The 13356-nt window shown below is 42.3% G+C and overlaps 1 protein-coding gene across 2 annotated transcripts in view; it reads right to left on the bottom strand.

Moving 5' to 3' along the window:
• The window catches only part of LOC111235733 (protein argonaute-3), a 39496-nt gene extending 26314 nt beyond the window's left edge, over positions 1-13182 (bottom strand). For both annotated transcript variants that reach the window (XM_022764248.1, XM_022764249.1), the window contains exon 1: positions 12347-13182. In XM_022764248.1, coding sequence (XP_022619969.1) covers positions 12347-12365 — 19 coding nt within the window. In that variant the 5' untranslated portion in view covers positions 12366-13182. The remainder of the gene's footprint in view (positions 1-12346) is intronic.
• Between the last annotated feature and the right edge of the window lie 174 nt (positions 13183-13356).

Genomic DNA, 13356 nt, shown 5'->3' with positions numbered 1-13356 from the left:
GAAACAGTGAGTTCTGTTCAACTTAATGTGCCACACTCATGTCAGTGCTATTTTTGGGTCTGCTGAGGCTTGCCCTCCACATCACACTTGAGAGAACAAATGGCTCTGCTGACGTGCCAATACAATGTCTGGATTAAACTCATGATGCTATCGTGCCTTTTTGCTTTTGTTATGTAACAGCCATCTTTACACAAAACCTCAAAATGAGACACATCCATTCGCCTGGCAAGTGTTGCTTTCTTTATGCCCCCCCTCCTCTAGCCCCAGAGGCCTTTTTTTTTTCCTCTGTTTTATTCAACTGTCTCATTCTGTCTCCACAGCCGTAGGCCTGGTGCTCTCCAGTCTCCACCAAAAAAAAAAACTGCCCCAAATGTGTCATTGATAAATGAGAGTCATGGTCGAGTGTGATTCATCACTGATTTGACTCATAGGCTCACATGTGTGGGTGATGGTGGTGTTGAGGGCCCTGCTGAGGGGAAGTTCAAAAAACCCTCCCCTAAACAGAACAGAAACCTTCTGTGAGGTAACAGCGGACAACATGAGCAACCCTGTTTGTTTACACTGGGGATGTTTTGGATGTATGCATTTTCTGCCCTGCTCCCTTTTTTTTTTCTGTGTCTCCTCTGGTGGGCTGAGGAGTGGAGGCTAACAGGGTTGATGGAGGGTGAATGCCTCGTGTTTGAAATAGCCTGCTGGGATAAAATGATGAAAAAGAGAGGAAAGTCTGGAATTCCTACCGAGGCTGTCCCACTCACACAAAACTATGTGCACACAAACTTTTGTCATGGTAATTCCTTTGGGGCCCTCGGTGAAACTTGTGAGGTAAGCCCAATTTCACACAGACAAGAGCAACGAAAAGAAGGAAGACAGATATTCTGGTAAGTCTTCATTAAGGCTACAGAAATAAGGCTGTCTACAATGGAGTGGGACTTGTCCTAATTCAAGCCAGGACAGGACAGAACACACTCAAGAAGTCCCTAATGCAAACTTCAAGAGGGTCTTCCGTTACTTTTTTCGGTGATGTGGTGGTTCTGGTGAACTTGGCAAGTAGGAGGAGAATATGAGGGAGTGGCTGGTTTACAGAGTGGGCAGGGTTGGTGTTTTCCAGCTTTCATCTGCCTCTCGGTACTGGCTTCCGCTCAGTATGAGTCACAGAGCCACCAAGAAACACACAGTGGAGCATCCTGCTTCTGGACTAAATGACGGAGGAATTACAGCTGCAATGACCGGGTCTTACAGTGAGAAAAAAGAAAACCTAAAGCAAAAAAAAAAACAAAAAAAAAACACAGAACCCAGGGATAAGTTTTGGTATTCCACCCACTTGGTTGTGTTTTTGTATGAAACCCACACACAGAGACATACAGTAATTTGTAGCTGTGGTATTGTGCACAGACACACCGAAAGAATGAGCTTATGCTTCCCACATTACACAGAGTTGCGACATTTGGCATTTTGGCAACACAGCACGAGCTCCATGACGTTTTTTCAAAAGAGATGCATACACGTTGACAAACTGCTGCAAATTTTTACACTCAGACAAGCAAATTACTCCTGACACAGCACAATCCCCAAGGTCAGCCCTTCAAAAAAAAAAAAAAAAAGGTAACTAACCTACCACCCGCAGTCTGGTGGCATTCTGACAAGATGCAAACAGACATTAAAAAAAACAAGCTGTGTGGGTCTAATCAAAACATCATGGCCCCATCACCGTGATATTTGGCAAGCCTGCATCTGCATTTTTTGGCTTCCTGCAAATCCTACTGATTATGACAGGCCTGACAGTTGGTATATTTAGGTTCCCATTGCAATGGTGGTTACAAAGATACTATTCATATCTGTCCAAGGACAAATGTCTCTCCCTCTGGTGAAATGTTACAGGTTAAAAATTTTAAAAAGTACTTCTTTACACTGGAGGATTTTTTTCTTTAATGAAGTTTGATCTTCTTTTTGAAACCAGAATATAGAAGCCATTCAACCAGCAGCTTAAGAAAATGGACTTTGGCTTCGCAAATCGACACAGATGGGCTCATCTGATCATCAACATCACGCACATGGCAGGCAACATGCTGAGATGTTGACAATCTCACAGGCATGTCACACAGATGTGTTTTGCAGCATTTTCTGAATAGCTAACCCGACCCTGATCATTCAGCAACACATCAAATACCTCCTTCCTATCTGTACTTCTTGGAAACTGCGCGTCTCTGTTCCCTCCACAGACAGACATAACAAATGTGCCTGTCCAAAGAAGCAGGAGCGAGAGGGTCAGAGAGGGAGGTTTAACCGTCAAGATAGGTGGGGTGGGGTGTCTGTTCAAATCAACATGCAGGTAGAACAAAAAAACTAAATGTTCAAGACATATTGTTATTTTTATGTGACGGCTGAGACATTGACTGTCAAAACGGCCACTCTCTGGGCTCGTGGGAAGCTGTACAACCCTTTACACAAAAAGATGCTTGCATCAGTTTACAGGAACATCCACTTACTGCAAGACTAAACACAGAAAACTGATCAAGAACTTGTCAGGGATACGGTGCCCTCTTCTGCTGGTAGATGACATGTTGCCCTCAGCTATGACAAAGTGAAAACTCAAACACAAATCTACACAGACACATCAAAGGCTTATTGACTCTCTGTACGAGTGAGTGTAAGGGTTCAAGGAAACCTCCCCTTGTGGAGATGAAAAATGCCGCACTGCATGTTTGTGCGTGCACTTTCAGATAATTACAGGAAGGACATGCTTTAACAAACAGAGGAGAGAAGATTTATTCCTCCCCCTGTCTATAAGTATGTTTCTCATTTCCTGAGCCTGTACATTCAGATAGTAAGAGATGACAAAGGTGGGAAAGCCATTCTTGACCATGAATAAAATGAACTATTGGCGTATTTTGGTGAAAATGAAACTCTGTGATAAGTGTGGAAATTGCCACCCAATTCCTGAGCCTATTGCAAGAGTAGCTTTTTTCTGTTACTCTTTAGTGTGAAGCAAATCATTCATTCTATAATATAGGTCTAGTGTTGGTTTATCATTACAAAGGCTGTTGTTTATTGAAGATACACAACCTTTTAAGATCCTATCAGCAACAGGCTGCAATGAGAAAGTTCTTTCTTCAAATCAAACATTCATTTCTATCCATTTGCTGCCTCTGAAAAACTGGAATTATCAATTAATATGAGGGAGGCACAGTCACAGGTAAAATAATTTCCTGTTAATTTCAATGAAACCAAGTTCATGAATATTATTATTCCTTCAGTCAATATATAAGTGAAATGGCAACCCATATCTATAACTTAATATGCTTACACCCTGCAGGCTTGAGAGATAGCGCTTAAATGTCGGTAGTTTCCTGTTTCAGAGAACAGCCGCTGTGGTCAGCTTGAATTTATGTCACTTACACTGTACTCCAACAGTAACATGGTTTCATGGCAGAAATACAGTATGATAACTACTCCTACGAGTCCCGCAACATAATCCACTTTTCCGCCGTCCTTCATCATGCCCAATATTCTCCACACACTGCCAAAACTTCGCTGAACACACAGCCTCAGTTTTCTGCTTGTGCACTGAGTTCATCTTGTGCGCCGCTTGTGTGGTTAGCTGGCAACCCTACATTTGGACATACTTTTTGTTGGCAGATCAGTTTTACAGAAGTCAACTGGCTAGGTGAAGAGCTGCAGGCACCTTTTACAGTTTAGCCAAACCTCAATCGAACAACATACAGATATACAACACACTAATCAAGGTTAGAAATGAGTTTTCTGTGCCATTGTGCCTGAATGTAACTTGTGTCTGGCAGCTTATTAAAGTTTATTGTCAGCTCTGGCAAAATCATGCATTAACAGTAATGAGTAACTGGTAACACTGATGTTACAAGTTTCATTCTCTTCTTCAAGATTTGTCCATTCTTCAGCTGTCACATCAGGACCAAACAGATCAAAATGCAAATCCATCGTCTAAGCAGGCAGTAGTATTACATGCATTCTTTGCATCAGTGGAAAATGTGTAGTGAGCACAAGGGTTGACATTGGTTAATTAACTATAAACAAAGCTGAGTGATACCACCCAGCCAGAGAGTCACCAGTGCTACAATGCAATGGTGCGCATGGAATAAGCATATAAAATAAACATTATATAAACACAACAAAAAATGTGATCTGTTTCTTAGCAATGAATATTTTTGCAGAAACATCTCAGCAATGTGAACTCGTTCCACTCCGCTGCTTTGCAACACAACACAGACACACTGTACATAGTGGGCTGGGATCCAGAATAACTGGATAGTGAGAAGCTAGGCTGACATCCAGTCCCTGCTAACCCCCTCAGCCACCCCCCTTCCCCCCACTACACAAACGCCACGCTGCTAACGAGTGCACATGTCCACACACATACAGGCCCACACACCAACGCACACATACACACACAATACAGCTGTTGTGTTTCTAATCCAGAGAGGCCTGAGCTGTGGGAACAGGGCGAGTGCTCAGTGGCGAGGCACAATGGCGTCAGTCACAGCAGGCAGAAACTACACACACACACACACACACACACACACACACACACACACACACACACACACACACAGATAGCTGGCGAGGAAGGTTTGATGCACATAACACACAGTCAGACTCCTCCCTCCTAGTCCCCTCATCAACCTCAAGAGTGTTGCACCTGGCACCTATGGGAGTCGATGCCACAGATAAACACCAGCAGGCAGCCACATACTGACAAGCCGACGAAGGTCTGGTCAGTCACAACAACATGCAAAAATGTTGACATCACCCTCAGGACAAACCTGAGGCTGAGTGAGAGTGAAGGCGTGTACATGACAGGGAAATATTTTCAGTGGAGATGGAGTGAAGCGGGTGGTTGGGGGGGGGGGGGCATCAATGGCATTATGGTCAGTCTTATTGACACAGTTAGGTGATAGATGGCTACACACAGGCTACAGCCACACTAATTCATTATAGTTTTAAAACATATGGCTTTTTCTAAGTTTACGCCTGGCGTCTACTGCTACTACTACTTCTTCGAGTTTTCCAGCCCCTAAAATGGAGACTTTGGAGACACTGCTGGACCCGTTTTAGTGTGAAAACTCCTGGGTGGCGTTGTAGTGTAAACAGGCAAAAACTGAGGCTTTTGGAAACGATGACACAGACAGCCACATACACTCCCTGATTGGGTCACGACTAACAGTGGTGAATGCAACGTGGATAACGAATTACAAGCATTGCTGACCTTGTTGTCTTTGCTAGCAGCTGTTGTGCAGTTAAATTCTGCATTTTAATGCTACAACTGAAAAGGTCCACATTAATGTACTGCAAAAAGTCAGTACATGCTTCATAAGTGAGATTCCATTCATTTATTTTTTTAATATTACATTTCTTTGCCATGTTGAATTTGACACAAACTTAGTAAAACCTGAGGAAGCTGCACTGTCCACGGGTTATTTTATAACCTTGTTCATGTAATTAGATTTAAATGGAAATCAATGTGTAATCAAATTGAAAAACTACACACATTTTCACACACAAAGCACCAGCTCTGTTAAACTGACCAGGAGATTCTGCTCGAGCAGGTTAAATGGAGCCTTCTGTCCTCACAGTCTTGCTGGTGCAGCCTGAGTGGAACAGTGGACAGGGGCCAGGGGTTGTTGACTTTCTATGTTGACCTGGGCATGACAGCTGCTCTGTTACTCTGACAGTTTACATGCGCCCTTATAAATTAATTAGAACCAAAGCAATATTATAGTTTACGATTAAGATTATTGCAAGTGTCATGTCAGCGTCTTCATTAAAAAGCCAGTTTTTCCAAATTACTTGCTATGCTCATAACACTTAAAATGAGCATCAGCATGTCTTTCCAGAGACAATGTCCCTGTTTCTTTGGACAGTCCTCATCCCTGGCTGCTGATCTTCACAGTTTTTCTGACACACTGAATTTTATTTATTATAAGCATACGCAAAAGCTCCAACAATCAGAATGGAGAAGAAACAAGCAACAGAACTTCACAGAAGTATGAAAGCAACTTATTCTCTGTCTTATAATTTGATGCTATTCACATAATCCAGTAGTGCTCTTAATGCGGGTAAAGTGCACTTGTTTTTTTGGCAAAGTGACATTCACTCATCGTGTCTCAATTGAAGGTTTTCCTCGCCACTGTCAAGTGCTTGCTCATGGTGGGAACTGTTGGTTCTCTGTAAATCATATGAAGAGTACTGTCTAGACCTGCTCTATATGAAAAATGCCCTGAGATAATTTTGTATCCAAAGTACAAACAAGTAAAACCATGTCTAAATTTTAATTACAATCAGCAGGGAAGCATTTAAATCAACCTTTGTAAACCTGAAATTCATGTTTGTATATGTGTAGAAAAGATTTGTATGATATCAGTGGTGAGGTTACAAAACTGCATGTAATACTCAGCACTCAAAGTTCCCACACTGTGTGTGACACTAAAGTTACAAGTACAATTTGACCCTGAATCTGACTGGACAATGACAGTCCACTCATAGAGTCCAATCAGAAAGTATGTGTTTCTGTTACCTTCATCTCTGTTGCAGGTCCTGAAAGGTGTAGTACATTTTCAAGATGGATGACAGATGGGAGACAGCGTGTGTTCTTCCATGATCCAGGAGGGTTTAATTATATTTGATGATGCAGTAGAAAATAATGGTAAACACTGAATGTTTTGTGCAACCCACCTGGGTTGAGCCTGAGTTTTACATGCAGTTTTCTGCTTTGTATCTGTACACACTGTTCCCAAAAGCACTTCTTCTTTCACTAAATCAGAATACAAACGTCTCCAATCTCGTATCGTGATACAAGAAGATGGAGCCCCCTCCCCCCAGCCGACAACCATAGCAGCCTGTTGAGCTCTTTCGAATCTTAAAAAATAATTTTTTTATTTCACAGTTAACACTATAACACGTAATTAATGAAATCACTATCCTATTTAAGGTTAGGGCAAGCGGTATATTTGGTAATACTACAAATTATTGTCTTCCAATTGTGTGTGTCAAATGACTATTTTGGTGTAATCATGATTAACTGATCAAACCTAAAAGTTAGGCTTGGTTAATTAGCTCAAGACATCCAAGTCAGCAGTGTGGGAACATTTTGGTTAATTTGAATTTCTCACACAGATTTCGTTTACAGGTTTACAAAGATTGACTTACAACAAAAAACTCTGGAAATATTTGTGAACATCACTTTACAAGTACAACTCAAAATCTTTTAGATCATAATTTCAGCCTATATAGGGAATACTGACGAGAAATATTTGCACAAATCTGTCTCTGAGCCACTGATCAACAGACGGATTTCTGTCTGTCCAGCAGTGAGCCCCCCAACAAAACACACAGACTTCTCCATCCAATTCCCTCTCTTCCTGTCCATATCCTCCCCCTAAAATGAGCCCCTTTCAGCTCCCCCAAAAAACAGATCTCAGGAAGGGGAAAAGCAAAAGCAGAGGGAGGAGGGGGTGGAAAAGAAGCATGGTCTGGCTGCTCTGGCTTCTAATCTCTGTGACACATCACAACATTCAGCCTTTCCCTCTCTCCGACTCACACTCCTCTGCGCACACACGCACGCACACATGCACGCACACACGCACGCACGCACGATCCCTTGACTTTTCCCTCTGTCTACTCAGCCCACTTGCAGGAGTTTGCTGTCAGCTCCACACTCTGACAACAGCATGTGTCAGAGCTCTGGCAGAGCTATTCATAAGTCTACTACACAGACACAGACACATGAATAAGACTTTTCAGTGAACATGAGAAAGATATATTCCACACAGGGCCGTGGGATTCACAATATGATACAGAAAAATCACAGTATGTTTGGAGCATGTACTTGTTGGTATTTACTTTGTTCCAATAGGTAAAACTACACGGATGAAACAGCAGCCCAGCCGTGCTGGGCTGAAACAGCATTTTTTTCTCTCTATTAAACAGGGACATGTATATATAGTTCAGAAAACAGAAAAAAAAACATGGGGAATGATGATACATCAGTGGAGACTGAACATCTAACAGCACCTGCCTGAATCTAACTCTGGCACCATTTTGAATTCCACAGTTAAAAAAGACAAACCTGAGCTTCATTATCTAAGCTCTTTCTGACTACTGTCATGTCGAGCTTATATTTTGAATATACTCAAAAATATACACAATAGAGAGCACGCTGCCTTTATTGTTTAACTTATATTACTGAAAAAAACTGACAGCATTAATCAATTGTTTAAAGAAAAGTGATAAAGTAACCAAAATTTACAAAAGAAAAATTGTAAGATATGACCAAATGTCAATACTCAAAATTGAGAGCTGAGTATCATTTCAGCAGCTCCTGGCAGATTCTGGTCCCTAGTACTTATTTTGATTGATAGAATATTATTGCTAACACTGGCCAGACCTAATGCCAATTATAGCATATGATTAAAAAATAAAGAGACATGAAAAAATTTAAAAGGGTTTTTAATTTTCTTTAGTCAAATAAAACCAAAGATAAATCTCTCTGTGACACAATAAGCCTAAAGAGCAACGGCAAACTGCATCTTCCATAGAAACCTACAACAATATGCCAATGGTTAGCCTTATGGGTGNTAAAAGGGTTTTTAATTTTCTTTAGTCAAATAAAACCAAAGATAAATCTCTCTGTGACACAATAAGCCTAAAGAGCAACGGCAAACTGCATCTTCCATAGAAACCTACAACAATATGCCAATGGTTAGCCTTATGGGTGGCTGGGGTTGTGGACGGGGGTAGTCTATTGTCAATGGGCTGCTTGAATGAACTAAGTATTATGGGGAGAGACTGCAAATCAAGTAGTAAGCCCTCCCTCAAAGCCGACCCCACTGTCTGTACAAAATCCACAGAGAACGAGCATACAAGGAGAGTGACAGGGAAGGCAGTTTCCCACTGAGGCACAGAGAGGGAAATAGAAGCAGTTACCAAGGAAGGGAAGAAGGGGGGGGTGGTAACTGTCTGTGAATCAAAAAAAGAGCGGGAAACACAGAAGTGAGAGAAAGAAAGAAGGGGGGTACGAAATGGAGAGAGAGACTGGCAGAAGAACAAGACTATGACATCAACATGACAAACAAGAAGAAAGTATGCTAATTTCAGATGTCCTCAAAAAAATACCCCAGAGACGTTCTTCATGAATAATACCATTCTGCTTAAGAGTTGTATTCATGGACAGCAAAACCCACCTCCACCAGGACAGCCTTTCACACCAAGCTGAGTCATCTCCAGCCAACTCAAATCCCACCTGGTTACAAAGTGTGGTGTGACAGGTGGAGGGTGGGGGAGCCCCCCCCTGCTGTATCTGCCATCTCATTGTCTTCCAGTAAACTGCATCCCTGTATATGTCATGTACATTTATGGTGTCGTCTCCACGGTAATAGGTTTGTGTGATAATAAGAAAAACCTAGGGTCTTGTACAGTTGATGTTCGTGGATTGACCATGTATTCTGCTCAGCTGGCCTCAATATGAGCAACAAAGTGATTAAAAGAATTGTTTGACATTTTGGGAAATATGCTTTTTCCCTTTCTGGTTGAGAGTTAGATGAGAAGATCGATACCACTCTCATGTCTGTAAGGCAAGTATGAAGCTACAGCTAGCAGATGGTTAGCTTAGCTTAAAATAAAGACTAGAAAAGGGGAAACAGCTAGCCTTGCTCTCTCTTGAGGTAACAAAATCTGCCACCCAGCTACTCCAAACCTCACTAATTAACATGTGGTATCTTGTTTATCGCTACTTTGAGGTTGCTAGAAGTTAAAACGCCCTGCCAAGAAATAGTTAATTACATAAATCCCCATAAACCACAACCTGATGTTTTAAAACTGGTTTATCTGTTGGTTTTTTGTACATTAAAATTAAAGAAAAAGAAAAATGTTAATTAGTGGACATTAGAGTTCCTGATGTCCAGGTTTTGTTACCTTTGGACAGAGCCAGGCAGGCTGTTTTTTCGCTGTTTCCAGTCTTTCTGCTTAAATAAGCAAACCGGCTGCTGGCTGGAGCTTATTAAACTAACTCGTCTCGTCTCAACTAACTCATCTAACTCTCAGCAAGATGGTGAATTAACATATATTTTCTAAAATGACAATAATCCGTTTAAATGATGGTCTGCCACTGAAATCAATAACTGCATTCTGCATGTAAGCTAGGAATGATGTGTAATAAAATATCTATCTTTCCTTTTAAGATTATGGTCAACTATGAGGCCTCCAGAAATGTTAACAATGCTAAGCCCATAATTTGAAATCTCTGACCAGTTCTTGCTTTGCAACTCAACCATAATGTAACATCATATCAAGATCAAATGACTAACTGTTTGTGGGCATACCACAGGGTTAGCACATCAAAATGGATTTGATTTGCTTAAGGCTCAAAGGCCTTGCACTCATTATATCCCTGGTGCTAAGCTCTCCAGAGCTATGGTTTCCATGCCACATGTGCTGCTGCTTAGACTACTACTGGGGAGAAGAGTAACTGTCAGTTTCTAAGCAGGCTGTGCATTCAATTTGCATTTTCTCACGCCACTCTCTGGGCCACTGGCTGACTGATGGAGGGCCTCCTTTTAATCATTCATCCAGACATAGGGGTCACTGGTTGGCCTGTGATATGAGATTACGAACCAACACCAACATACACAATATCAAGAACCACAGCGACTTAGAAGGAGAAGCCACAAAACTGTATGGTAAAATGTGTGTCTGTCTGACTGTATCAATGTATTAACATCTTCCAAAGTGAAAGCATCAACCGCACTCCTTAACACACTTAACGTAAGGCTGGCTAGCAGCGTACTCCACATGAAATTGCATTTGATGTTTTTCCCAGACTGCTGTAGAATAGTGAGCTGCAAGCAAACACCAAAGCACTCCTGTCCAATCCCCAGGTCTGTTTTTTAATGGACTCCATGCTGAGGAGCTTGAGAATTAAGGTGGATTAGTTAAAATAGAAATAGCACAAACTACAATACTGTAGTAATAGGAGTAAAATCAAAGAATAGGTTGAAATTAATCAAAGAATACTAACTAAATCTGGTTCATCATTAGTTAGTATACTGTATACTGTTAACTCGCACACCTACCCCAACACTGACAAATAGCAGTTACAGTCTGTTTGACATTAATGTAGGTGCTCGGTTACTGGGAAAACACCTCAAGGTCCCTTATGCTACCAACACTGGGAAGTGTCCCAACTGAGAATTGAGATGATTGAGATACTAATGAGACAGTAGGCAGCAGAGATGGATCTCCTCTTGAGAAGGAGGGGTGGGTTAAGGGCCAACTGCTGTGTCATGTGTCACTGGCTGATCAAGACTACCTGGTATTCGCTTATGGTCACATAAGAGGACAGCTTCTGTTACAGCTGAGACAAAGACAGGCAGTTGTTTAACTGCCACTACGACCAAGAAAGAAACATGTTAATTAGCCATGGGCTAGGCTGGCAATATCACCAGGACTAGACAGGAATTTGCAAGGTTACATGAGGTCACTGCAGCAAATAAACATTTTCAACAACAAGGTTTTCTGGTTCTTACACTCAAGCGAATATGTAAGCTAAACCTCACAGGCTTAACTTGACTCCAGGAACAACCAAAGATCCTGTCAATGTTCTTAAGAAAACCGCTGCCTACCTGCTCACCATTTCAGAATTAGAAAGTAGTATTAGCTAAATGTTATGTGCTCAAAGTAAAATAGGCTAAATCTCAAAGAGACCTACACTCTACTACTGCTAAATATGTTGAGGTCAGTGTGGGGTCAGTGGGTGACCACGGCCTGGGGGCCTACAAAAGGACAGAGAGTTCAACCTCAGTCACAAGTTCTCAGGTGACTAGCCATGCTAGTTTTGGACTGAACATCTTATTCTGCAACATGAGCATTAAAACCATGAAGTAGCTTAATAGTGCGGGATACTGAAGGGGAATACCAGGCATAGACCTCAGCACCCGTTAAATGAAGACCAAACACCATGGTTGTAAGCTGTGTGAGACAGAACTAACCGCCTACGGAAGAATGACTTATAAACTGATAATAGCAGCCAAATGTTTTACTTTTTTTATTCAAAGAATAAGTTGAATTCAGTCTCGTAAGACTGGGAGTCGTTCGGTGAAAACATTTCAATTGTGACTCACGTTTGGGCAAATTTACAGCAGAGGATGAGAAAGTCCCTAGTTACAGTTTAACACCTTCGAACTTCACCCTTGGCTGTCAAGCACAGAAACAACCCATCCATCCCGGTGTTTCATTTCAGTAGCAAGTAACACATTTAACACAGCAACAAATTTACTGTACAACAGTCAACAACTTAGTGAAGAGACGTTATGGATTAATTTACCTGTAGTTCCGATTTCCATTCATGAGGTCCCTGCCCGGTTCACTTCCCGGATCACAGTTGTCAAACGTTTGGGACTCTTCCTCCGTTCAATCCGGTGTCTCCTTCGGCTGTGCGCCGCCTCTGCAGCACTGAGTGGCCGACTACCCTGGTCTCTGCTAGCACCCCTCCCTGTGAACCGTCAAAAGGGGCCCTTTGGTACGATCGTTTCGCCGGCCGGGGGTTTTCGGCGTCCCCGCACACCGCCGTTCGCACACTGTCAACGTATCCAATCGGATTTCACTGCCACGGCGAAAGCTACTAGTTCCTCGACGCAACGTAGTGCCAGTGAAAACCTGCTAGTTAGCCAAGTTAGCTCGCTAGCCAGGCTTAGGAAAGTGGTTGGAACGGGGGAGAGCAGCTGTCAGGATATCATCACAGCGGGTTCTCTGAGTCCAGATGAATTCCTATCGATAGATGAAGGTTAACAGAAACCACATAAATCCGTATCTACGGTACAGCGAGCGTCGGGGTAGCTACACTAATTAGCTAGCTGGCTAGCTCGGCTGTCGGATAGTTGGAATTCTGACAGACGACGGCTACTTCTGTCGCGTTAAAAAGAGCCGCTGACACGGCCCCGCTCCTCAAGCAGCGTATCCCAACGACGTCGTCTTCTGTAGTTTGTACCTCAGTGTCAAAATAAAGCTGTCAACACCGGGCTGTATCCACCGATAAGTGTCAAGATTTTCAGTCTGGTTGACAGATCAACTCTGCAGGGCTTCGGCAAGCCAGCTAAATATGGTGAAGTTGCCTTCTGACACCGACAGGAAGAGGTGGGCTCTGTGTCACCAGACGTCAGAACGATCAACTCCGCCTTCACCCAAAGGTAACCCTACGTTTACAATACTATGAATACATTTCTGGATTTTAAAAGCCCATAATACATCAGAATCTGTAAATAGCTAGTTTTGTTTGAAGACTGGAAGTTTAGGGCACTTCTCTGTTGTAATGTAAAATGTGTAAACCTTGCTGAA

Source organism: Seriola dumerili, unplaced genomic scaffold (assembly GCF_002260705.1).
Source record: "Seriola dumerili isolate Sdu_G_001 unplaced genomic scaffold, Sdu_1.0 BDQW01000533.1, whole genome shotgun sequence".
In the NCBI taxonomy this organism is placed as follows: domain Eukaryota; kingdom Metazoa; phylum Chordata; class Actinopteri; order Carangiformes; family Carangidae; genus Seriola; species Seriola dumerili.
This window is presented reverse-complemented; position numbering and strand designations above follow the sequence as displayed.